The 25,914-nt window shown below is 38.5% G+C and overlaps 1 protein-coding gene and 1 long non-coding RNA gene across 2 annotated transcripts; both read left to right on the top strand.

The window, feature by feature from the left end:
• Positions 1-1,855: 1,855 nt before the first annotated feature.
• On the top strand, positions 1,856-2,521 carry LOC122011000. Its single transcript, XM_042567450.1, has 2 exons — positions 1,856-2,020; positions 2,114-2,521. Exons 1-2 carry the CDS (start codon positions 1,856-1,858, stop codon positions 2,519-2,521), a joined length of 573 nt encoding a protein of 190 aa, XP_042423384.1.
• Positions 2,522-23,571: 21,050 nt separating this feature from the next.
• Positions 23,572-24,500, top strand: LOC122012111. Its single transcript, XR_006120128.1, has 4 exons — positions 23,572-23,705; positions 23,791-23,871; positions 24,288-24,370; positions 24,448-24,500. It is a non-coding gene; the product is annotated as an uncharacterized LOC122012111 (long non-coding RNA).
• Positions 24,501-25,914: the final 1,414 nt, after the last annotated feature.

The following is a 25,914-nucleotide window of genomic DNA, read 5'->3' as shown; positions in this document are numbered from 1 at the left end:
ATTGATCAAGGAGCTGAGAGCACATAGAAGAGCGATCAGATACACCATTGATGACATTAAAGGGATCAGTCCTTCAATCTGCATGCACAGAATTCTACTCAAGGAAGGGTACAAAAATTCAGTGGAGCATCAAAGAAGATTAAACCCGAATCTGAAAGAAGTTGTGAAGAAGGAAGTATTGAAACTTCTTGATGCCGGAATCATTTATCCTATATCGGATAGTGAATGGGTGAGCCCGGTTCATGTGGTTCCTAAGAAAGGGGGGATGACAGTGGCTAAAAATGAGAATAATGAATTGATTCCAACAAGGACGGTTACAGGATGACAGATGTGTATTGATTACAGGAAGCTGAACAAGGAGACTAGGAAAGACCATTTCCCCTTGCCGTTTATTGATGAGATGCTGGAAAGGTTGGCAAAACATTCCTACTTCTGCTATTTAAATGGATATTCCGGCTTCTTTTAGATCCTAATTCACCCCCTAGATCAAGAAAAGACTACCTTCACATACCCTTTCGGCACCTATTCTTATCGACGAATGCCTTTTGGACTCTGCAATGCACCAGCCACATTTCAGCGATGTATGATGGCAATATTCTCAGATTTCACAGAAAAGATCATGGAAGTATTCATGGACGATTTCTCAGTCTATGGGAACGACTTTGACTCCTGCCTTCTGAATCTTTCAAATGTTCTCCAAAGATGCGAAGACATAAACTTGGTTCTAAACTGGGAGAAATGTCATTTCATGGTATTAGGACATAAAATTTCAGAACGAGGAATCGAGGTCGATAAAGCCAAGATAGAGATAATTGAAAAGCTACCTCTGCCTACTAACGTGAATGGAGTTAGGAGTTTCCTGGGGCATGCTGGGTTTTACAGGCGTTTCATCAAAGATTTTTCAAAAATTTCCAAGCCAATGACTAACTTGTTGATCAAAGACACTGAATTCTACTTTGATGCCGACTGTAATGAAGCATTTAGGAAGATCAAGAGTGCTCTCATCTCAGCTCCCGTAATTCAGGCCCCAGATTGGGAGCTTCCGTTAGAAATCATGTGCGACGCTAGTGACTTTGCAGTAGGCGCAGTACTAGGACAAAGAAAGGACAAAGTTCTTCACGCAATCCACTATGCAAGCAAGACATTGAATGCAGCCCAGATGAATTATTCTACCACTGAAAAGGAATTGTTAGCCATAGTATTTGCAATCGACAAGTTCAGGTCCTATCTAGTGGGTTCGAAAGTGATAGTGTATTCGGATCATGCGGCCATAAGATATTTACTCAATAAGAAAGACGCTAAACCCCGCTTGATTAGGTGGATCTTGCTTCTTCAGAAGTTTAATATGGAAATCAGAGACAAGAAAGGGGCTGAGAATGTTGTGGCAGATCATCTATCCCGAGCGTGGCCTAATGGACCAAGAGGTGTAGATTTTGATCCTCCTATAAATGACTTTTTCCCTGACGAGCATCTGCTGACAATAAATTCTGAAAGTAATCCTTGGTATGCGGATTTGGTGAACTATCTTACAAGTGGAGTACTCCCCCCAAACCTCACTTGGCAACAAAAGAAGAAGTTTTTCTCAGGCATCAAACAGTACATATGGGACGAACCACTGCTATTTAAGAGATGCGGGGATATAATCTACCGAAGGTGTGTGCCGGAAGACGAGATCAAGGACATTTTATTTCACTGTCATTCGTCCCCTTACAGTGGACACTTGGGAGTATCAAAAACAACAGCTAAGATTCTATAAGCAGGATTCTTTTGACCAAGTCTGTTTAGAGACACGAAAAACTTTGTGCAGTCTTGCGATCAATGTCAAAAGACCGGGAACATTACCAGAAGAAATGAAATGCCACTGAATTACATTCTTGCAGTGGAATTGTTCGATGTATGGGGGATAGATTTCATGGAACCCTTTCCCTCATCATATGGAAACAATTATATTCTAGTGGTAGTAGATTATGTGTCTAAATGGGTAGAAGCCATAGCTTCTCCTGCCAGTGACGCCAGAACGGTAATTAAATTGTTTAAAAAGGTGATTTTTCCGTGATTCGGTGTACCTAGGGCAGTTATTAGCGATGGGGGTTTGTACTTCATCAAAAAATAGTTTGAGAAATTGTTAAAGAAATACGGAGTCAACCACAATGTTGCGACACCCTACCATCCTCAGAGAAATGGACAGGCTGAGATTTCCAACCGGGAGATCAAGGCAATATTAGAAAAGACAGTATCTAGCTCTTGCAAGGACTGGTCGTTGAAACTGGATGATGTTTTATGGGCATACTGCACTACTTTCAAGACTTCAATTGATACGACCCCATTCCGACTGGTGTATGGGAAGCCGTGTCATCTCCCGGTGGAGTTAGAACACAAAGCCTACTGGGCAATAAAACATCTTAATATGGACTTGAAGTTAGCGGGGGACAAAAGGAAACTCCAATTAAATGAACCTGATGAGTTGAGGATGGACACCTACGAACATGCCAAATCCTACAAAGAAAGAACCAAGAGATGACATGATCAACATATCACGCGAAGAGAATTCAAAGAAGGGGACTTAGTGTTACTATTTAACTCAAGATTGAAACTCTTTCCTGGAAAGTTAAAATCAAGGTGGACAGGACAGTTCCAAATCAAAAAGGTCTACCCGTTCGGAACTGTTGACATTTGGAACGAGGAACGAGGAGAACTTAAAGTGAACGGGCAGCGTCTAAAAAGTACCTTCACGATGTGCCGTTGGAAGATGATACGCAGGTATACTTCACAGATCTGCGACCACCTAAATGAGTTGACATAGGGTCGAGCTAAAGACCTAAAACAAGCGCTTCTTGGGAGGCAACCCAAGTGATTTTCATTTTGATTTAATGTCCCGTCATTCATTTTATTTCTTTAAGTAAATTTAGTCGAGTAGCATTACTTATTTCGTGTTCATTTTCAGGATGTGCACAATCTCCACGAGCTGGCCGTGAGCATTTCATGGGCGTGGAGGCATCAGAAGAGCCAAAACAACGGAGGACGAGTCATCCCGCGCTTAAAGGAAAGTGGAAGTGTGATCTCGTACGACCGTGTGGAGCCTGAAAAGAAGCAGAAATCACGGGCCGTGCGACCTTGCACGACCGTGTGGCTTATTCATAGAAAGAAGAAGCACTAGACGTGCTGATTGGCACGACCGTGCAACACTGCAAGAGGGGAAGAAGGCCCAGGCCGTGCCAACTGGCACGACCGTGCGAACTATGCAGAGGAAGAAGGAGGCGGGGGCCGTGCCGATTGGCATGATCGTGCGACTTCAGCCGAGAGAAGAAAAGAGGAGGCCGTGCCAGATGGCACGTCCATGCAATATCAATGGGAAAAGGGGGGCCGTGCAACCCTACACAGCCCGACCCAAACCCCCTCTATACTAGGGCACGGGGGTGCGAGGGTTTGCACGCTCGTGCCGCCTCCCTCACCTCCTCCCTCATATCTCTTTCCTTGTTATGGTTGCTCTCAAACTCCCCAAAGCTCAACCACTCTTCTCCCACATTCATCCCACTAAGAGTTCCCATCATCCGGAATGTCAAGTTCTCGCCAAAGGAAAGGGAAAGAAGCACTGGTCAGCTCAAATGAGGAGAATGCACGCTTCGAAGGTATATCGAACAACTTTGGCATTACTTTCTCTAATGATGATCAATTGCTTCGTTATCACTCTTTATCTAAATGTCCCATTTTGAGTACAAGATTTATGGATCGAGAAACGTTAGAAATAATGGGGTTTGGAAATGATATTGATTGGTTGCTTGATAGAATAGGTTGGACTAGTATAATGACCCTAAGGTACCTAACTTATCCTCGTATTGTCTTGGAAATTTTAAGTTCGATCTCTGTTGATAATGTTCAAGGAGGAGGAAAATTAAAATTTCATTTATTTAATGATGACTATGAATGGAGTCTTGAAGATCTTAATATATGCTATGATTTGCCTAGGGATGGTACTTGCATTATCCTGCCTGCTTTTGAAAAATCAAATTGATGGGAAGAAATTGGTGGCGAGTGCGGTTTTAATCCACACGTCTCAAATGGTAGTATAGTATCATTAACCCGATCTTTTGATATATCCATATGATGATGAGAAACATGATATTTGGGAGGGGCGGTAAAGATGGAACCGTTAGACTTCTTGACTTGTATTGTTTATGGGGGATGGTAGAGAATGTGCCTATTAACTCAGGATATTTCTTCTTGAAGCATTTGGTAAAGTTAGGAAAAATTTCCTCCCCTACCCCCATTGTTTTGGATGGACTGCTTACTCATATTGCAGTAGTATTAGGATATGACCTAAGTGACCTTGAAATGATTGAAGACGATTCTCGAATGGATTTAAATTTTTGTATAACTACTCGTTTGATTCGTTAGGAGGAAATTGTGTATACTCTTCTGATTAAGGATAGTTTTCCCCTCAGACTGCCCAACCAAGCTTTGACTACGGTCCATATTAAGGAGAATTGGCGCTTGACCTTGGCAAAGCAACAAATTAAGCCACCTATGACCTCCTTTAATTTCCTAGAAAAATGCCTTCAGTTAGTCAGGATGTTGCACGATTTGATTTCCAAGAGCTCGGCTCTATCATTGACTTTCTTCATCATGATCTAGAAGAAAATAATGAATTACTGACTAGAAACTTTTGTATGGAGGATGAACAGTTTAAGCAACTACAAAATTGTTTCAAGAGTGAAAGAGAGTCATGCACACGAATGCTTGAATTTATGGAGACTCATAGAAGGAAAATGGTTTGGAACGAAGATTTTAGATGGTACATGAGGAACTTTCAGAGGAACATCGACGAGTTGTTTGCATATCATAATCGGGTGAGGTTGTGAGATGGGTGGTTAAGACTTATCCTGAGCTTCCAGATCTCCCTGACCTCTGACCTCATCAACCGTATTGATTTCATTGGGTCGATGAAAGGTTTAAGTCTGGGGGTGTTGTTGCACAACTTGAATCAAGTCTTTCTGTTGCTTTTGCATATTTTATTTGTTTTGTTTTGGTTAGTCTAGTTTTAGTTATTCACATTTTATCTGGATAACCTCGGATCATGGAAGCTCATTCGGAAAAATCTAAATCCCGACATATGCATCATGCATGTGTTTTAAAAAAAATGAATAAGGGATAAAAACTAGTTGTCGTGAGTGGAAACTAACAATTCACCCCTTTGAGGCCGAGTTAGGTTACTAGGAAAATGAATGTTGTGTTTCTCTTGATTCCGAGAAGTACCCTTTGAGACCTTGTGTAATTTAAGAAAAACGAACCAAGTGTGTGGCAGGTAAGTGCCTATCACCGGGAACATTAGGAACTCGATTGTATGCTGACTTAACTAGGACAGAGAATTGAAACTTGAAGAGTTTGAGCTACTTATTGCACTGAGCACAAAGGACATACGCTTAGGCCATACTTAGGTTACTCCACAGTCATGCTTATCAATGAAACTAGTTGATAGAGTTAGGCGAATGCACTAGGGATTATGAAACATTGCAGGAGTCCATGAGCATAGTTTGTAGCATCTTGCTTGAGGACAAGCAAAGGTTCAAGTCTGGGGGTGTGATGTGCACAAATATTATGATCATTTACGCGTGTTTTAGCGCAGATTCACGTGCTTTATACATATGTATTTGTTGCATGATTGCCTCTTTCATCTTGTATTCATCATATATACTCTTTTGTTCGGATATCTGCTCTTTGTTTGATTTTATGTTGACAAGAACGATTTTTGGAGCAAAAATGACGATTATCTACGCACCAAAACAAGCCAAAGAACATGGTCGTGCACCCTTGCACGGTCGTGCGGCCAAGGTAGAGGCGAAGCAGCGCATGGCCGTGCACCCTTGCACGACCGTGCGACCGAGGCAGAGGCAAAGCAACACACGGCCGTGCACCCTTGCACGACCATGCCACCCTAGACCGAGACAAGAAAATGCCCGGTCGTGCCTCCTTGCACGGTCGTTCCTCCTTGTACGGCCGCCCCTCAGGGAACAGAGGCCAGAGACCACATGGCCGTGCCAATCGGCACGGCCGTGCAGCCTTGCCAGAGAAGGAGATGAACATGGCTGTGCCATCTTGGCACGGCCGTGTCGCCGTGGCCGATCCCTAGTCTATATAACGGTTTTAACCCTTATTCACGAGGGGGAGGCGAGCCATCAGTTGGAGAAATATCTTGGAGCCATCTCGTGCCGTTCTGGATGCCCGTCCAATGATCTTCGACCATCACATCGACTCCAGAAGTAGAGAATTGGATCTGATGGCCACTCGTCATCATCGGACAAGCATACTCTTTCTTCCTATCTCTATCTGAAGATTGTATGTTTATCTACATTATGTCTTTGGCTGTTTCTCCGATAATTATGGAGTAGATCCTCTGTTCTAGTAGTAGGGAGTAGTTGTGACACGGATTGATGTAAAACTCGCATTTTGCTTATTCACGTTGGATGATCTTTTATGCTTTGTTTCAATCGCTTATTGCTTGATTGTGTAGAACTTGTTGACCTTGCATAAGAATTGTCCCTAGATTGTACACCCAAGGGGCCCTAGTGACAGGGGTAACCCGTTCACGGACATCTAGGGCACTTCCTTGAAAGGAGAGGCAAATTCTCCTCAAGGAAATGAAAGACCGAACTTAGCTCTTAACTGCTATTCTTAACATACCAATTAGAGTTGTGTCCTCTAGATTCGCCGAGGTGCCCTAGTGACAGGGGTAAACCATAACGTGCTTTCTTAGGGATGTTCCTCCTCTTGGTGCTTAAGTATAGACGCTCTAGTTCCCAGTAATTGCATGATAAAGGACAACGCGCGAGAGTAGGATAAATCATGGCACATCAATACCACCATAAGGAAACTGACCTCCTAGAATACCTCATAACCAAGTGAACATTTTGACTTTCCAGCTTTTGATTCTTTTCCCCGACCTCTCTTCTTAGATTATTCAAAACCATCGGTAGCTTCGCTAACCCTAAGTGAACAATTGCTAGTGCTTATAACCAGTCCTTGTGGGATCGATATTTTTATTACTGACGACGAATCCGTGCACTTGCAGAATTGTAACAAGGGGTTGAATAGCTAGCTTGCTTCGATTGACAATGATTTGTAGCAGAATACTCGGAGCAAGCTCCTCCAATACTAACAAGATGAATTTACTTAATATCCACCTCAAATGTGGTGACTAATCCTAGTATCCAACCCTCTCTCACACATCCACTATAAAAACACCCCTTCTTGAAAATAATCTGGAGGTGGAGAAACCTTGTAGAAGCTCATACACAAAGAAGATACAAGAAGAGAAAGATACAAGATAATACAAATGAAATCTTACCAGATTTACAATAATGAAACCCTAGCTTGCTCTCTTCTTGCATGTAGACATCTCTTGATCAACTTGGAAGTGCAGCAATACTCCTCTGTAACCCTCCAAAAGCATATGTGTGTTGGTGAGAAATATGGATGAGAGATCTGATGAAACAATGTCGAAAAACCTTTTTCTAGGGTTACCATTGGCGCCTTAATCGATTAAGAATCTCCTTAATCGATTACAACGTCAGCAACCTATATAACAACTACTTTTCTGAAGCTTAATCGACTATCCCAATTGATTAAGCTTTCCTAATCGATTAGCCTAATTGATTAAGAAACTTTTGTAGGGGATCGGTGGCCGGCTAGAAGGGGGTTGGATAGACGGCGCCCCCAAATCGATTACTTCCTACGTATTCGTTAGTGCGCAAGCGGAAATACAATAACAAATACAAATATGAATACAAACATAAACAAGAAAGAAATGCAAACCAATACACGTTGATGTAACGTGGTTCAGAGATAACTTGCTCCTACTCAACGGCTGTCCGTAAGGTGGACGATTTCTCAATCCGTTGGTGGATTAGTCCCCAGAAACTCCGACTAGCTCAAGTTGCTCCTTGTGGGTGGAGAAACCTCACCACCAACTCACCAAAACCTCTTGGATTACACAAGCACTTGAGATCTCTTATGACTACTAATTGGGCTTTAACTAAGTCTAATTTCGTCACATTGGTTGGCCATCCCAAGCTCCTTCTTATAGAGCTTGGAAGAAAGCAGCCCTGTTGTTTTACCGTTACCAGTCGACTGGTGCTAGCCCAACGACTCTCTCAACGGCTCTCTACCAGTCGACTGCTACAGTGCATCAGTCACAATGTTACCCAAGTTCTAATGCCATTAAGTAAATAAGTAACTCTACAAAGTTCGATTAAAGGAATACCCTCTGTCACAGGGCCCCCTGGTCATACAATCGCTAGAGTTAACTAATTTACTTCCTAACGGTACATTAATGCAATTATGTAGAAGAGGTAACTTAGAAAGTCTGATTAAAGGAATACCCTCTATTACAGGGTCCTCGGTCATACAATCGTTAGATTACCCAAATCACTTACTAACATTAATTTAGAAAAAATCCTCTAAACTTTAATTAGCTTCCCTTGTAGGGAATTGCCCTCCGTTTTAAGGATGATACCCTAGAAAGTAAGGGATACCCTCTGTCATAGGGTTCTTGGATAAACAAACCAAAGTATGCCCTCTACACAGTGAACAAAACCCTACTTCTACATGAATTGACCTCACATACATTTCGTTAAACACATACAAGGTACAACACACATAGAACATGACGTAAACACTTCATAGAATAAGAAAATGTCCAAATATATAGTGCATGCATCCACAACACATCATAACTACTTCCTATTTTCTAGATCTAACTAAGAGACAAGAAATAAAGTAATCTACAACTCAAAACATAAAAAGAAGAGAAGAGAAGAGAAGGCTTATCCATGTAGCATTTGTCTTCTTGGATGCAACCTTGATCTGGAGGTGGACTGATCGGTGAAGATGGAAGATCTAGGGTTCTCCCAAGGGGGGAGAATCCTTTCCCAAGGGGGAAAACCCTTCCCCCAAGAAATGGGGGCGAGCCCCAACCCAAAGATTGGTGAAAAGGGGAGAAAAAAAAAATCCCCTTTTATAGCAAGGGGGTACGACCCGTGCCACGACTGTGTGAATCCACACGGCCCGTGTCACGGTCGTATGAATCCACACTGCCCGTGCCACGACTGTGTGAATCCACACAACCCATGCCACGGTCGTGTGAATCCATATGACTGTGTACTGCCTTAGCTCTCGTCGGTGGCATGGCTGTGTGGATTCCACACGGCCACATCCTGCTTCCTCCTTAGAAATTCCACACGACCATGTGGAAACTTGATGTATACCCGCAAGTATATGGGCGCCATCAAGTAATAAAAGAATATCGATCCCACGATGACTGATTATAAACACTAGCGATGACTCATGATGAATTAGCTAAACGATTGATGGTTGAGAGTCACGCACTAAGTAAAGAGAAGCAATATTGAGAAAGAGAGAGAAAGAGTGTTGAGGAACTTGGTTTGGGAAATGTTCTAAGGGTTTGGTTTCATTGTGATATTAATCAATGTATCATGAATCACCTATCCTCTATTCCTATGCACTTGTAGAAAGTTAGATTTATTACCAGCTCTTTCCCGTGGGGCTCAAGCCGAAATGCTATCTTAATCCATATCCTATGCTACTAAATGGATGTTATTCTTATGAAGTCTGGTAACGGGATACCCCTGTCACTAGAGCCCCTCAGTCATAAATCATAAGAACATACTAACACACAATAACATAGAGATAGAAATAACAATTATGTCAAATTCCCTACCTCCTTGTGAAGAATTGCTTTTCCTTTCAAGGTAATGTCGTAGATGTCCAGAAATGGGATACGCTTGTCATTAGGGCCTCTCGGTCATATGATATAGGGCATTCTCTCTACAAGATTAGCAATTTTACATAAATATTCAATTAAACATGAAAATTAAGCTCAAGCACAATTCACACACATAAGATCAAATATATACAAATCATAACAATGTTATATAAAAAGGAAATTGACAAATCCATGAGTTTTGCATCAATTCACATCACAACTACTCCCTTAATTCTAGAACAAGAGATCTACTTCATAACTAGGAGGAAAGAATCCAAAGATATAAAGATTTAAGGTAAAATTATCCAAAACTTGAGAAGAGAAAGGGGAGAAGGCTTATCCTATACAAAGTGTAGCCTTTGGATCCAATCTAAGCTTCTGGAGAGATAGAGACGCTGAATTTGACTTCAATTGTCCAAGAAAGCCCTAAAGAAGTCCAGATCTCGTCCAAGTTAGATCTCCCAAAGGAGAGAACCTTCATCCCTCAAGAAGAGGAAGAAGACCCCTTAAATAGGGCAGTGCATAAGCTAGGCATGGCCGGTGCCATGACCGTGTGGCATCCACACGACCAAGGTCTACCTCGGCTTTGGTCCGGTTGTACGACCACGTGGATTCACATGGCTGGATGCTGCTTTGTCTCTGGAAAATCCAAATGGCCGTGTGGAATCCACACGGTAGAGGTCTGATACTTCTCTAGAAAATTCACATGGCTGTGTGGATTCCAGACGGCCGGGGTCTGCTTTGCCTCTGCTTTGTGGCACTACCTGTTAGAGTGTATACTAAAAGCCTAGCTTTTGTATAAATATTTATTTAGAAATAAAAAATCACAATGGTCAAATACCTACATTTATATGCAAAATGTAGTTATTCAATTAATTTATATTGTATATAACATGGTATGTGGTGTCACACACAGAAAATGATGTTATCAATTCCTTATAAATTATAAACAGTAGCTCATGACTAAGATGGAAAGGAACAAACCATTGGAATAGTCGTAGTGTAATTAGGTATTAGTTTATCTTAACTAATAAATTACACTAGTACACTCTGAGTATATTGAGTAGGACCATTTTAGGTAAGTTCTTTTAATACTGACTTAAAAAAAGAACTAGACCTTAATTATTATGGAAGTGTGTGCTCTTAATCCTAATATAATAATAAGCACATATATTTAGTAATTATTTCTTTAACTTATCAAAGGGTGAGATTTAGCTCGATAAATCAATAAGCCCGATAAGTTGGGAAATGATATTACTTATAGTGTGTGTTGTTGATTATAGAAGGAATCTGTGTCCTAGTTATCTAGGTTGAGAGTGTCCCCAAGAGGAGCTCATAAGGATTGTCATGTTAAACCCTGCAGGTGGACTTAGTCCGACATGACAATGAAGTTGAGTAGTACTACTCTTGGGGCTAGATATTAATTAAGTGAGTTGTCAATAACTTACTTAATTAGTGGACATTCGTTATCTTAAACACAAGGAGACTAACACACTCATGATAACAAGGAGCCCATAATATAATTTGGGATTGGTGCGGTAGTACAATAATAACTCTCAAGTGGAATGAGTTATTATTGATGAATTTGAGTTGTGTGTTCGAGGCGAACACGGGATACTCAAGCTCATCGGAAGGCCAAAACCAATTTCTCCTCTAGATCCTTGTCGTAGCCTCATTAAAGCCTCAAGTCCATCCAAATAATAGCCCATCTTGGTGTCCAAGAAGGGGGTCGGCCCAATGCTTGGTGCCCAAGCAATGAGGGGCCGGCCACTATATGTCAAATAAGGAGGGGTGTTTTGAATTTTAAAATCTTCTCTTTTTAGAAAATTACAAGTTTTAAAAGAGAGATTTTAAAATTTTTAAACTTTCCTTATTTGAATTAGGCCACATGGTTTAAAATATAATTTAAAAGATTTAAAACTTTCTTTTTTTAACCATCCTCTTGGTTTTAAGAAAAAAGGAAGAGAAGTTTTAAATTTTCTAATTTTGTAACCATGTTAAAAAAGGGAATTTTAGAAGAGAAGTTTTAAATTTTAAAACATGGTTTTAATTTTTAAAACTTTCCTTTTTTAACATTCACTTTAGAAAATTAAAAGAGAGCTTGTAAAATTTTATAAGAGTTTTTTCTTTGCTTATAAAATTATTACAAGGATTATTTCTTTCCTTTTAATTGTGGCCAGCCACCCTTGCTTGGTGCCCAAGCAAGGGGCCGGCCAATCATCCTTTAAAAGGTTCAATCAATTAAATCAATCAATGGTTGGTGATTGAATCAATCAAGAGGAAAGAAAAGAAAAAATAAAAGGGGAAAGGAAAAACAAGAGGAAGATTTTAATTTTTGTAAAAAGTTTTTCCTTATTTGCCTTGGGCAAGTAATATAAAAGAAGGGGAGAGGAGGCCTCATGAGATAACAATTTTTATTCTCTTGCTTGGTGATCCTCTTGTGGCCGACCCTCTCTCCCTCTCTTTTCCCTTTGCTCTCTTTTGCTCCTTGGTCGTGGTGGTGGCCGAAACATAGAGAAGGAGAAGAAGGCTTTTGGGTGGTGTTCATCTTGGAGGATCGTCACCCACACGACGTCCAAGACGAGGTGAGGAATATGACAGAAGATCTCAAGGTCATTAGCATACAAAGAGAAGGTATAACTAGTAATTTTCTTCCGCATCATGCTAGTTATTTTGCTTTGTATGAATTCCAAACATAAGAGGCAATAGATTCTAGTTTTTCGGATTTGTTATTCGAGTTTGTATTTTTTGTTTTTTGAATTTGCGATTCGATTGTTCCTTTTGGTTAAACCTAGAGTTATATAAGGAAATTAAATATTAGCTTTCCTTAAAAGGCTTTGTCTAGGAAGTGGTGGTTGCTCCCATATCAAAGAAGGCCTAGTGCCTCGCCATGTTTAACCTGGAAGCCTATTTTGAAAATTAATATTTAATTAAATTTATAACATAGGTGGATTTGGATCAATAGTGTTAAGTTCCGCTTGCGATCCAAGTCTAAACCATTAAGAACAGATAAGTTAAATTTGGAATCAATAATGTTAAGTTCCGTTTGCGATTCCTAATTTAACTTCTAAAGAACACAATAGGTTATTTAGGAAAGGTTCGACACTTGTATAAAATTTTTGTATAGTGGAACTGGTACGATCTTCCTTGGACTAACCAACAATTGGTATCAGAGCCAGAGTTTGCCTCTGTGTGTTTAGAATTCAATTAGATAATGCACATGTCATACATAATTTAGGTAGGATAATTGTAGGATATGCTAACTCTTTGGTTACAGGCTCCAACTATTATGGCTTATAGATGATGTGTGTGATTGGACCCTTGGACATGTCAAGGGCATTATTTTTGTGTGTGCATGATTGTATGTAACTAATACAGTAGGAGCTGTATTAGCCCTAGGATTTTAGAATTTTATTTTCGATCTAGATTACATGTACATTCCTTCGTGGAATATAGGATCGATATATGTAAAATTATATTTTTGTCGCGGATCGGATGCTTACGAGGCGTGGTACTTTTGGAGCACCAGAGACGCAGAGGAATAAGAAGCAAGATAGATGCGACGACTGGACCTGATGGCGGTGGCTAAAGATAGCAGCAGCTAGGGTTGGAGCACACAGAGGACAGTGATGGAAAAGGCCATAATAGTTGGAAAATTAATTTCTAAATTCATTGCTTTTATTTACTGTGTGTGTGTGCATGTGATATATGCTAGCATAGGTTAAAATTCCTCACCTTAAATAACTAAGTGGGAGAGGGATTTTTAAATAAATTCCACGATCTCCATTACTGGTTTGTAAGTGATGCAAACAAACTTGCGCGTTGGCTCTGAGTGCCTTCCTCCATATCGGTTGAGTTTGTTTACAAATCACTAGATCAAACTTCCATTTTGGATGACTATAGGAAATTAACTAATAGCGTGTGATCTTCCCCATCAGAAGGGGCACAATCTTATTTAATAGACTAAGTGTCAAGTAATGGTATACACTTAGGCACATCTAATAGTATCCTCCCCATCGGAGTCACTGCTATTATTTGTGTGACCGAAGGAAAACCAACTATTAATTTGTCAAATAGATAAGTTGACAGGATAATAAAATTGAAACCCCTCTTACAAATGTTTGGTTTTTTATACGTCCACACTATCGTGGCATACAAAATTCATGGTGTATGAGGTAATTTTATTTGTTAAGTTGACAAGAAAATAAAATTAATGGGAAAAACTCCTCTTACAAATGTTTGGTTTTGTATACGTCCACACTATCATGGCATATAAAATTCACGGTGTTTGAGGTAATTTTATTTGTCATAAAGATTTATTGACAAGATAATTAATGGGTAAAACCCTCCTCTTACAAATGTTTGAATTTGTATACGTCCACACTATCGTGGCATGCATAATTCCCGGTGTTTGAGGTGTTGATGAATTTAAATAATATTGTTTGAGAATCAATGTTTTTTTAAATTCAAAGATTTGATCAAATATTTGATCAAAGGTAGACCAACTATTAATTTTATTTGTCATAAAGTTAGGTTGACAAGATAATAAAATTAATGGATAAAATCTCCTCTTTGATTTTGTATACATCCACACTATCGTGGCATACAAAATTCACGGGGATTTTAAGGTGTTAGGTCTTGACCAAATATTTTTGTGATTCTTAGAATTTCATATGTTTGTCAATCCCCTAGTTGTTATACTATAGAATAGACTTAGTAGTCCCAATTATAATGATTGGAAATAGGACTTGGACTTTAAGGTAGATTGTCCTCTTAGAACTGAGAACAATATAGGTGTATTTTATTCATTAGTTGATACATGATTAGTGGTGTTATCTACCGGTACCTGGTGTGTAGATACGGGAGTCACTGATCATGTCTGCAATTCATTACAAGGGTTCCAGGAAACCTGACAACTATATGAAGGGAAAATACCGTCTACATGGGCACTGCTGTAAAAGTAGCAGCTGTTGCAGTGGGAGATGTTTATCCTCTGATAGGAATAAAACTAGGATTTTCAGAAATTATCTTTACGTACTAAGTTTAGAAAGAACCTGATTTCAGTTTCTAAACTATTAAAGAATAGATATTGTGTCTATTTTGATAACAAAGTTGTTATCGAGAAAATAGGAAGGATATCTGTTCTGGTACGTTGGTTGATAATTTATAAATCCAATAACTCCCATGATGCAATAAATGGAAATTAATAACACATCTTCTAACTTTAATAAGAGAAAGCAACCTTTGGAAATGAACCAATCACATCTTTGGTAGTCTAAGGCTAGGTTATATTAACTTGAGTAGGATTCAAAGGATAATAACTAATGAACTCTTGGGTTCATCGGGAGTGGAAATCTTTCCAACCTGCGGGTCTTACTTGGAAGGAAAAATAACCAAGAATCTTTTAAATCTAAGGGGTATAGAGCCAAAGATGTGTTGGAATTGGTTCATTCTAATTTGTGTGGTCCTATGACTATCCAGACAAGAGGTAGTTTTGAATATTTCATCTATTTTATAAACAACTATTCGGGATACAGATACATTTAGACACTATGGTGAGATCGTAGTGGCGAGCACCTCTTAGGAGAGTTTAAGAGTCGCTTATCAGAAGTAGGGATTCAATCCCAACTGACTGCACCTGGTACACCCCAATAGAATGGTGTAGTAGAATGAAGGAATAAGACTCTTATGGAAATATTTAGATCAGGGATGAGTTATTTAGAATTACCAAAATTTATTTTGAGGATATACGTTGGAAACGGAAGTGAACATAGTACCTTCTAAGTCAGAACTCTCTACTCCCATAGAATTGTAGAATAGGCATAAGCCTAATCTGAAGCATATTTGGATTTAGGATGGTCTAGCACATGAGAGACACTGATAAGTTAGACAGGAGTTCACTTGTTTGTAGGTTATCCTAGAGAAATGAAAGGAAGTTTATAGTCCTTAAAATTAGAAGGTCAATGTTAGCACCAATGCCCGATTTTAGAAGAGGACTATACTATGAACCACAAGCCCATGAGTAAAAATTATTCTTAAGGAAATTAAAGGACACGTCTAATCTAGTACCAACTGTACAAGATGAAATATCACAAGAAACTGTAACATGTATCACAAATGATACACAATTGCAGAAAGTGCCTCATCGTAGTTGGAGGGTTGTTAGGCAACCTAAAAGATTCATGTTTTGGGAGAGTCTTTGGACTTGATCCCTGGTAGACATGAACTTGATCCCCGGACATATGACGAAGCGCTCCAAGATAAAGATGTAGCGTCTTTGCAAAGAGAAATGAATACAGAATTAGAATATATGTATTCTAATAAAGTCTGGGAGCTTGTAGAATCACCAAAAGGTGTAAAAGCCATTGTGTGAAAATAAGTCTATAATAGGAAAAGAGGGATAGACAGGAAGGTGGAAACTTTCAAAGCAAGGCTTGTTGAAAAAGGAAACTTTTTCATCGGTAGTCATGCTTAAGTCTATCCGGATTCTTTTATCTACTCATATGGACCATGAGATTTAAGCAAGTGGATGTCAAGACAGCTTTCTTTAATGGAAGTCTTGAAGAAAATATCCATATATAGCAACCAGAAGGGTTCATTGCAAAGAGAATCTTGTGTGCAAGCTCAATCAGTCTATGGACTGAAGTAAAGCTTCAAGGTCTTGGAACATCCGGTTTAATGAAATAATCCAGTCGTATGGATTTATTCAGTGACTGGATGAGTCTTGTGTAAACAAGGAGTGTGATGGAAGCATGGTGGTATTTCTTGTACTATACGTAGATGACTTTTTTGATAGTTGGAAACAATATCAAAGTGTTGTCGGAAGTAAGGGTATGATTGTCCAAACAATTCAATATGAAGGACTTGGGAGAATGCACATATTCTTAGGATCAAAATAATAAGGGATCGCAAGAAAAGAATATTATGCTTATCCCAAACTTCATATATCGATACAATCCTTGCTCGTTTTAGCATGCAAGACTCCAAGAAAGGTTTTCTACCTTTTAGGCATGGAGTAGCTTTATCTAAAAAGATGTCTCTGAAGACATCAAAGGAGATAAAGGACATGAAGGCAGTTTCTTATGCTTCAGCTGTCGGAAGCCTAATGAATGCTATGCTATGTACGAGACTGGATATCTATTTTACCGAGGCATGGTTAGCAGATATCAAAGTAACCCTAGACAGGGACATTGGACTGCGGTAAAACATATATTGAAGTACCTTAGAGGGACTAGAGATTATATGCAAGTTTACTAGGTAGATGATTTGATTCTTGTGGGTTGCACGGATTTTGACTTCCAATCAGATAGGGGTAATAGTAAGTCGACCTCGGGGTTTTGTGTTTACTTTAGGAAGTGAAGCCATAACAATGGAGGAGTGTTAAGTATAGTTGTTTTTCAGACTTCACCATAGAAGCTAAGTATGTGGTAGCCTCTAAGGCTGCCATAGAAGTTATATGGCTCAGTAACTTCATGATGGACTTAGACATGATTTCTGGGTTGTCCAAAAATTATTACAATTTTTGTAATAATAGTGGTGTAGTAGCAAACTCGAAGAAACCATAAGTCCATAAGGCAAGTAAACACAATAAGCACAAGTACCACCCAATATGAGACAACGTATAACGAGGAGAAGTTGTTGCCTCCTAGATTGCATCAGATGATAACCTGAGAGATTCTTTCACAAGGCCCTTAAGGAAAGAGCTTTTGATGGGCATGTTGAAGGGTTGGGAATTAGATGTATGGCAGCAGATATGATAGCTTAGTCTTTTAGTATAAGTGGAAGATTGTTAGAGTGTATACTAAATGTTAGAGTGTATACTAAAAGCCTAGCTTTTGTATAAACATTTATTTAGAAATAAGAATCACATTGGTCAAGTGTCTACATTTATATATACTGAGTGTAGCCATTCAATTAATTTATATTGTAGATAACACGGTGTGTGGTGTCACACACAGGAGATCGTGTTATCAGTTCTTTATAAATTATAAACAGTAGCTCACGACTAAGATGGAAAGGAATAAACTATTGGAATAGTCATAGTGTAATTAGGTATTAGTTTATCTTGACTAATAAATTACACTAGTACACTCTAAGTGTATTGAGCAAGACCATTTAAGGAAAGTTCTTTTATACTTACTTAATAAAAGAACAAGTCCTTAGTTATTATGGAAGTGTGTGCTCTTAATCCTAATATAATAACAAGCACATATATTTAATATTTATTTCTTTAACTTATCAAAAGGTGAGATTTAGCTTGATAAATCAATAAGCCCGATAAGTTGGGAAATGATATTACTTATAATGTGTGTTGTTGATTATAGAAGGAAACTGTATCCTAGTAATCTAGGTTGATAATGCCCCCAAGAGGAGCTCATAAGGATTGTCATGTTAAACCCTGCAGGTGGACTTAGTCTGACATGACAATAAGTTTGAGTGGTACTACTCTTGGACTGTGATATTAATTAAAATGAGTTGTCAGTAACTTAATTAATTAGTAGACATCCGACATCTTAAACACATGGTGACTAACACACTCATAATAAGAAGGAGCCCAAAATGTAATTTGGGATTGGTGGGTAGTTCAATAATAATTCTTTAGTGGTATGAATTATTATTGATGAAGTTAGGTTGTGTGTTCGGGGCGAACACGGGAAGCTTAATTTCATCGGGAGACTAAAACCAATTCCTCCTCTCGGTCCCTATCGTAGCCTCTTGTATATAGAGATTTATACCCACCACATACCCACTTCTTACCCATCCTAATGGGGTCGGCCAAGCTAGCTTGAAACCCAAGTTAGGGCCGGCCAAGACCAAGTGGTTGAGCTAAGTTGGTGGCCGACCGATGCTTGGAATCCATGCATGATGTGGCTGGCCACATCACATTAAAAGGGATTTTATTTTTAAAATTTTCTTATGTGGATTCCATGGTTTTAAAAGAGAAGTTAAAATTTAAATCTTTCCTTTTATAGCTTTCTACAAAAGATTAAGAAAAGATTTAAAATCTTTTCTTATTTGTAGATTGAAAGGTAGATTTTAATTTTGAGAAAACTTTCCTTTTTTAACCATGTTCATGATTTAAAAGAGAGTTTAAAAATTAAATATTCTCTTTTATAAGTTTCTACAAAAGATTAAGAAAAGATTTGATATCTTTCCTTATTTGTAGATTGAAAGGAGATTTTAATTTTTTGGAGACAACTTTCCCTTTTGGAAATCATCCACATGTTTAAAAGAAAGCTTTTAATTTATAAAATTTCCTATTTGCAAACCACCATGAAGGGAAAAATTATTAGAGAATTTTTATAAATTTCCGGAAACAAATTAGGAAGTTTTAATTCTTGTGTTAAATTAAAACTCTCCTTGTTTGGGATTAGACACTACAACAAAAACCCTCATAGACATCGGTGGAACAACAACAGTTTTAAGCAAAAACCGATGTCTTTGAGTATTTTACACCGATTTTTTCCAAAACCGGTGTCTATGAGCGCAGATTTTCGCTCATAGACATCGGTTTTTTAGGCGATGTCTATTAGCGCCTTTTTTTCGTTAATAGACACCGATTTTTACAGCGGTTTTTAAAATATGATGTCTATGATTAAATAAAATAATTTAATTTTTCCACCCATACTTTGCCGAAATTTGCAACACTTCATTCTTCCCTCCAAACCTAAACCTATGTCGCGCCGTCCACCCATACTTAGCCCTAAACCTATATCGTCGCTACAACACCACCACTTTCCTCCGGCCATCTCTCTCAGCCCCTCATCTCCCTCTTCTCCTTCTAGCGTACCTGCCTCTCCCGATCAGGATCAAAATCACTTGCTCCGGTCCTAAGCAAAACCGCAGCATAAATGATAGATGTAATTCCCCCCTTCGAAGAGCACACCGGCCTTCTCGTCGGTGACCCTCTGCACGATCCCACTGTACATGTGGAAAGGGTTCTTTGGGGATCACGATCATCCCGTGCAGGAAAGGGGAAGCTCGGGGAGCTTCGGCTTCGCCCACACCAGCAACACCGTGATGCTCTCCTCGCCGCCCACCCTTGCCTTTGCCTCGGAAGGAGAGGGGTTCCACTGGATGAAGTCTTTGAGGCCCTTTTCACTGCCTGGGAAGATTGAGGGTGAAGATTGAGGCCCTGTGGAAATGTGAAAACCCTAATCCCCTCCTTACATCTACACTCTTACCTGTTGCAGTTCTTTGATCTGATGTTGGTTTTGTTTGCCTTTTCACTATTGTGGTCGTCGCTGGGAGATTTGAGTGGATCGGTTGATATGTGTAGGGTTTACTCGATCGATTTGTTTTCTTTGTAAATCTACGCCCGTAGATCGGTTTGGTTCCTGCCTTTTAGTGGCTGTCTGCGAGACCACCTTCGAACTCTGATTATATCAATCTCCTGGGTCTACAAAATCTGTACTCCGCCAAAATCGAACATTTCCTCTCTGAGATACCATCGTTGTACCAATCTCCAGGTTCTACACTTTCAATTTGTTAGGAGGAGGCAACAAATCGCAAACAGAGTCGAAGAGAAATGAGAGGAGGGTTACTGGAAATCGAGCCTAAGGAGCTCAAGTCCGTCTGTAAGTCTACATTTCCCTTTTCTCCTCCTCGATCAATCGATCCATGTTTTATGTGTTTTTCGTGGTTTGCTTTCTTTCTGGACGGTGTGAGGTTGGAGTCGTGTACGATCTTAAACTTGCTTAATGGTTCGCATTTGGTCTTTGAAACAGTCTAAGTCCTACATTTCCCTTTTTTTATGATCATGCATGATGGTTGTGGATTGTTTTGTTTGGCTTCTTGGGTGGACTGTTTGATCGCAAGGAATTCAATTAGTTTTCTAACAATTTTTTTGCTGGTTGTGGATCGAGCAGTTGAGTTGAAGAAGCAGAGCTCGTGTTCCCTGGAGCTAATTAACAATATAGATCAATACCTTGCCTTTAAGGTATTTCTTTTCTCCTTTTTATTGCATTATTACTTACATCTGTGTCATTTATTGATTTAAGTTACTGGTTTGATCAAATCTGGATTTCTTATATAGTTGTTTGGGTTTTGTAATCTAACTAATCAAGCTACCTGTCATTGCTTGAAGCTTTCTGACAATCAGGCACAAAAGATGTTTGGCAACAGATGGACAGAGATTGCAAAGGTTGTATCAGGAAGGTATTTCAACCAAACTTCTTTATTTAGTATTTACTAATAAGCCATCCGCTGTGATGGGTGGACAGGTTGTATAAATATGATTTGTATTTGCTTTACAATAGAACAGATAACGCTGTAAAGAACCGCTTCTCCACCCTCTGCAAGAAAAGGGCAAAATTTGAGGCTTCATCCAAGGAGAATAGTGTTCCATCTTTGGACCCAAGCAATAAGAGGGTTCTTGTTGAAGAACCATCTATAGCAATACTAATAGGGGAACCATCGACATCAAATAAGCAGACGGGGTAGATGAATTCACTATGAACTAAACCATCAAGAAAAAGTTTAATTATTTATTTTTCTTATTAGTATTTCATTTGCAAGATAGGTATCACATCTCTCCTCTCAAAGAGACAATTGAAGCACATAGGAGATCTCTTGGGGAACATGGTCCAGCTCAACATCTGCAAAGGCCACCTCTATTAGAAGTTCAAAACTTTGACACAGTTAATCAGTCATCAGGTAATATGAGAGGTTATACATATGATGGTAAACCGCTATCAATTTGGTTTATCTTCTTTTTGTGAAAAGATTTGTTGATGCCTTCTGCTTCCCCCTAAGCCCTCGCCTTTTCCTAATGACTAAGCAGCTTCTAATAAGGTTAGTCAAGCAACTTTCCTTGGGAGAGATGACCCAAAACTTACTGCCTTGTTGCAACAAGCTGAATTGCTGACTACCCTTTCCAAGAAGGTTAATGCAGAAAATACCAACCAAAGTCTTGATGAGGCTTGGAAGGTGCTAATTTTGTCAGCGCAAATGATTTATATTCAATTTGCTTGAAATGTTAACCTAACTTCTATTTCATTGGTGTTGTGAATCTTTGGAAACTTTGAACCATTAGGAGCTTCAAGAGTACTTCAAGAATGGAGCAATATAGCAAGTTGAACAGATTCTGATTCTCATAATTTAATGCCCCCATCGGGTTTGCCTCCGCCGGCCTCTCAAACGACGAGATCCGTCTGGAGGATGAGATCCCTCTCATTGCCGAGGACAACGACACCCCCTTTAACGGCGTGGCAGAGTATGAGAGGCCGAAGAAGGTTTTGATTTTGATGAGTGATACTGGTGGTGGGCATCGCGCGGGCGGAGGCCATCAGGGCTGCCCTCAACTAGGAATTCGACGATGAGTACCAGGTGAATTAGAAATTTAATTAGTGGTCTTGTCTCCAAGTGGTCCAGAAAGTAGCTTTTTCCCCTTGCTCTATGGATCAAAACCTTGTGCTAGTGTAGGTCTTTGTGACTGACTTGTGGACGAAGCATACGCCCTGGCCATTTAATCAATTACCAAGAAGCTACAATTTTTTGGTAAAGCATGGTGCTTTGTGGAAAATGACATACATGGTACCGCACCTCGCTTGGTGCACCAACCACATTTTGTGGCAACTTCAACGTTTATTGCTCGGTTAGAATGTTTCCTTGTTTTTATCTTTCCGACACCTTGTTTTTATTCTTTTTCAACATTAAAATAGTGTTGGATAACTTCTAGATGTGTGTGTTGGGAAAATTGGTTATTGTTATGAATTAGTATCAATGTTCCTTAAATAGTTTAGCTGTAAGTTTATCTTTCACTTTGGCTTAAAACGATGAATTCCAATATTATCTTATCCTCAATCTCTTTCTTTGTGTTGGCTAACATGAGTTCTTATCCATATTGCAGAGAGAAGTGAAAATATTCTACTTTTTGACCTTCTCTCTGATTGTTTCACACAAACCTGAGAATAAATAGTTTGATGCGGTTTTTGACTACTGAAAATGGATATACCCTTTAATTCAGTGAGAAATGTTGGATCAGAGTGAATCATCAACTTATATTTGTAGTTAAGATCTTCTTAGAGACATTTTTTAGTCTGTTTATCTCTATTATTTAGCACAATCAAAAGCCACAGTCACTAAACACTAGGAAGAACTGTGTGCCTTGGTCAGTGATGGTGCAAAAAAGCGGATCATTATCATTATCATGCCTAGTAATTTCAATTAAAGTCCATGCTGCTTTTATCTTAGGCGTATGAGGTAATCAGTGAAATTATATGGAAGTGGTTTTTTTCAATTAAAGTACTAGAACTATAGACTTGTCTTCTGTCATTTTACTTTCTTAATTTGAGAGCAAATCAGGAGAAGCCTATTTAAATTTAAATAGATATCTCGTTTCATCATCAAGTGGATAGATGCATAAATCTTTATGGTATTTTGCAGGTAAAGATCACTTGCATGTTTCTCAGTTTGGTGGAGAATAAGGTAAACCTTTCCATTAAAGGATCCAGAAGATTATTTTTTACTTACTGGGGTACTCCTCAATTTTCATCAGTACAACATGAATGTATTCCACAAGCTATTCTGGGAATGGATGTTATTTGTCAAGCAAAGTCTGGAATGGGTAAAATGGCGGTTTTTGTACTTTCTACTCTTCAGTAAATTGAGCCAACAGCAGGCCAAGTTGTTGCACTTGTGATGTGTCATACAAGAGAATTGGCCTTCCAGGTTTGACTTTATTTTTAAAGAATGATTTATGTTGATTTTAGTGGTTCTAGAATTTTGATTCATATTTATATTTGTGCAGATTTGCCATGAGTTTGAGCGATTCAGCACGTACTTACCAGACATCAAGATTGCTTATTGTATACTATACTTGTTGTCCAGTAACTTATCTTTGAACTATTAATATTATATCGTGATATAGGTTTTACATCAGAAACCAAAGAAGACACTGAAGGAGATAACCAAAGATTTATGCCCAGTTGAGACCACTTATAAATATTCAAAGTTTCAGTCATTTAGATTGTCAGTAACGAACTGTTTTTTTGGTTTGATTTGGTTTTCAGGTTCTTAGCATACAACAGTTATACAGAATCAGTACTATGTACTGGGATGACAAGTATGGCACGCAGAGTGTTACATCAGAGGTCTGATTTCACTTAGATATGTTCTTAAGTTGCATTCTGTTTATATATATATATATATATATATATATATATCACATGCATAATTTTCATATTCACAATGGAATAGCTAAGTGTGGTACCAACTAAGTTTGTGTGGGGACAAAATAGAGAGCAATTAAGGCACCAAGATGGGGCCAGTCTAGTGACACAATAATGGTGCGTTTCTAGCATCTAGTAATATTCTTGTTGACATAACCAACTGATGGAAGACAATTGGGAATAAATATATTGGCCTATACCAAGTCTTCTATCTCATAGCTTGCCTTTGGGACAAATGGTATCAACCTTATTTTGCAATGACTTCAAACTGTTCTGTTGCACTTTTAGGTCTTTCCAAGTAATGACGTAGAGTTTTTTTTTCCTTTTCAATTTTATAGATCATTTCAAGTATGAGACTTGTGATGGCCGAGGGCTCAAATAATTCTTCCAATAATTCTTTCTTGTTAGATGATGATTCCAGGTAGGCCTTAAACTTTTTCTTCCTCTGTTCTACATATTAGTTACTATAAATTAGATTTACATTCTCCTTTGATGCAGCATTCCATTTTTGGTCGATGATATCTCAAAGTTAATGACAGAAATAGATATAGCAGATATTGATCCACCGCCTTTCCTTTGTTAGAGTTCGGGCTTTGCATTTTTGGCACAATGAAAGTAGCAAATGTTACCGTCCTGTTTATCCACTGCTAATCCCCCTGTGCCTGTGCATAAATTTCTGCCTTCCATCCTGTCCATATCATCAAGTAAACAGGGTAGTATTATAGCAGATATAATATCATTCTTTTATGATATGATCTACACATGCACATTATAAACAATATACAATAAGCAATGATGATATATGGTGAATTTACTTCTTTACTTATTTCTTGTTTTACTTGATGTATTATTGAGCATCCTCATCCATATATTATAGGCCTTGGAAATTATATACAATTATATATTGACCATAATATTAGTAATTTGATTATCAAGTTGATCTCATAGTTCAGTTGGTTCTAAAGGAAATTTATTCTTCGTCACTTTTTATACGTACAAGAGTTTTGGATTGTTTAGGGGAGAGGATTACAAGTCAGAAAAGCTCAAGTTCTTTAGTGGATATATACAGTTGTTTGTTTCACCTTTCTTGATCTCAATGCACACCAATCCCTTAGTTTAGGGAGGTAGTACATTTTGTTGAGTTGTTGTTACAAATTAATCCCTTATATTTATGTGATAATTGATGAATGTTTCTTTTTTTAAGCATTTCAGTTAATCATCTTGTTACCTGGTGCCCTTACTGCTTTTTCAACTATGATTTTTGGTCTTGGTTTACTAATATATTATTTATGTATTTTTACAGTTTACAAATCTCAAGTACTCTAGAGTTGAAATTGATGAAGTGCGGATTGAGTGGGCTGAATGCATGCTAGATTACATTTGAAGTGCGGTTCTACCTTGATGTGTTGTTAAAAGAATGTTCTACCTTGATTTTGATATCTATTAGCTAGCTTTTGATGTAAAAAGAATGTTTGGGTATTTTATGGATACTGTTGTAAGAAGATTATTTATATAATTTGTGAATATTTGTGTATTTTATGGATATTGTTGAATGAAGAATATTTGTATAATTTGTGAATATTTGTGTATATTTTTTATTATTGTCGGTTTTTCATTGTTTCAGAAATCAAATTGTTAAAAAATATTCATATTACATCGGTTTTCCACCGCTGCAAAACAGGTGTTATTAATTAATATTACATCGGTCATTTACTGCTGCCAAAACTAGTGTTATTAACATACAATATTACATCGATTTTACACCATTGATGAAACGGTGTCGTTAAATGATACTACACCGGTTAATAACCGATTCAAAGACCGGTGTCGTTAAGTGATACTACACCGGTTTTAAACCGATGTCTAAAATGGCAGACCTTTTACATCGGCTTCATAGACATCGGTCGAAAATGAAATAGACACCGGTGGAAAACCGATGTCTATGAGGGCTTTTGTTGTAGTGAG

The sequence above is a fragment of the Zingiber officinale genome, chromosome 8A, assembly GCF_018446385.1.
Source record: "Zingiber officinale cultivar Zhangliang chromosome 8A, Zo_v1.1, whole genome shotgun sequence".
Classification (NCBI taxonomy): Eukaryota; Viridiplantae; Streptophyta; class Magnoliopsida; order Zingiberales; family Zingiberaceae; genus Zingiber; species Zingiber officinale.
Note: the sequence above shows the minus strand (reverse complement) of the source record. Positions and strands in the feature narration are given on the sequence as shown.

What these genes read in the sequence shown, in the direction of transcription:
- LOC122011000 (XM_042567450.1), top strand. Translation starts at nt 1,856, where the DNA reads ATGCCACTGAATTACATTCTTGCAGTGGAATTGTTCGATGTATGGGGG. An exon ending in CTGCCAGTGACGCCAGAACG is followed by an intron (nt 2,021 to 2,113) that starts GTAATTAAATTG and finishes ATCAAAAAATAG; the next exon opens with TTTGAGAAATTGTTAAAGAA.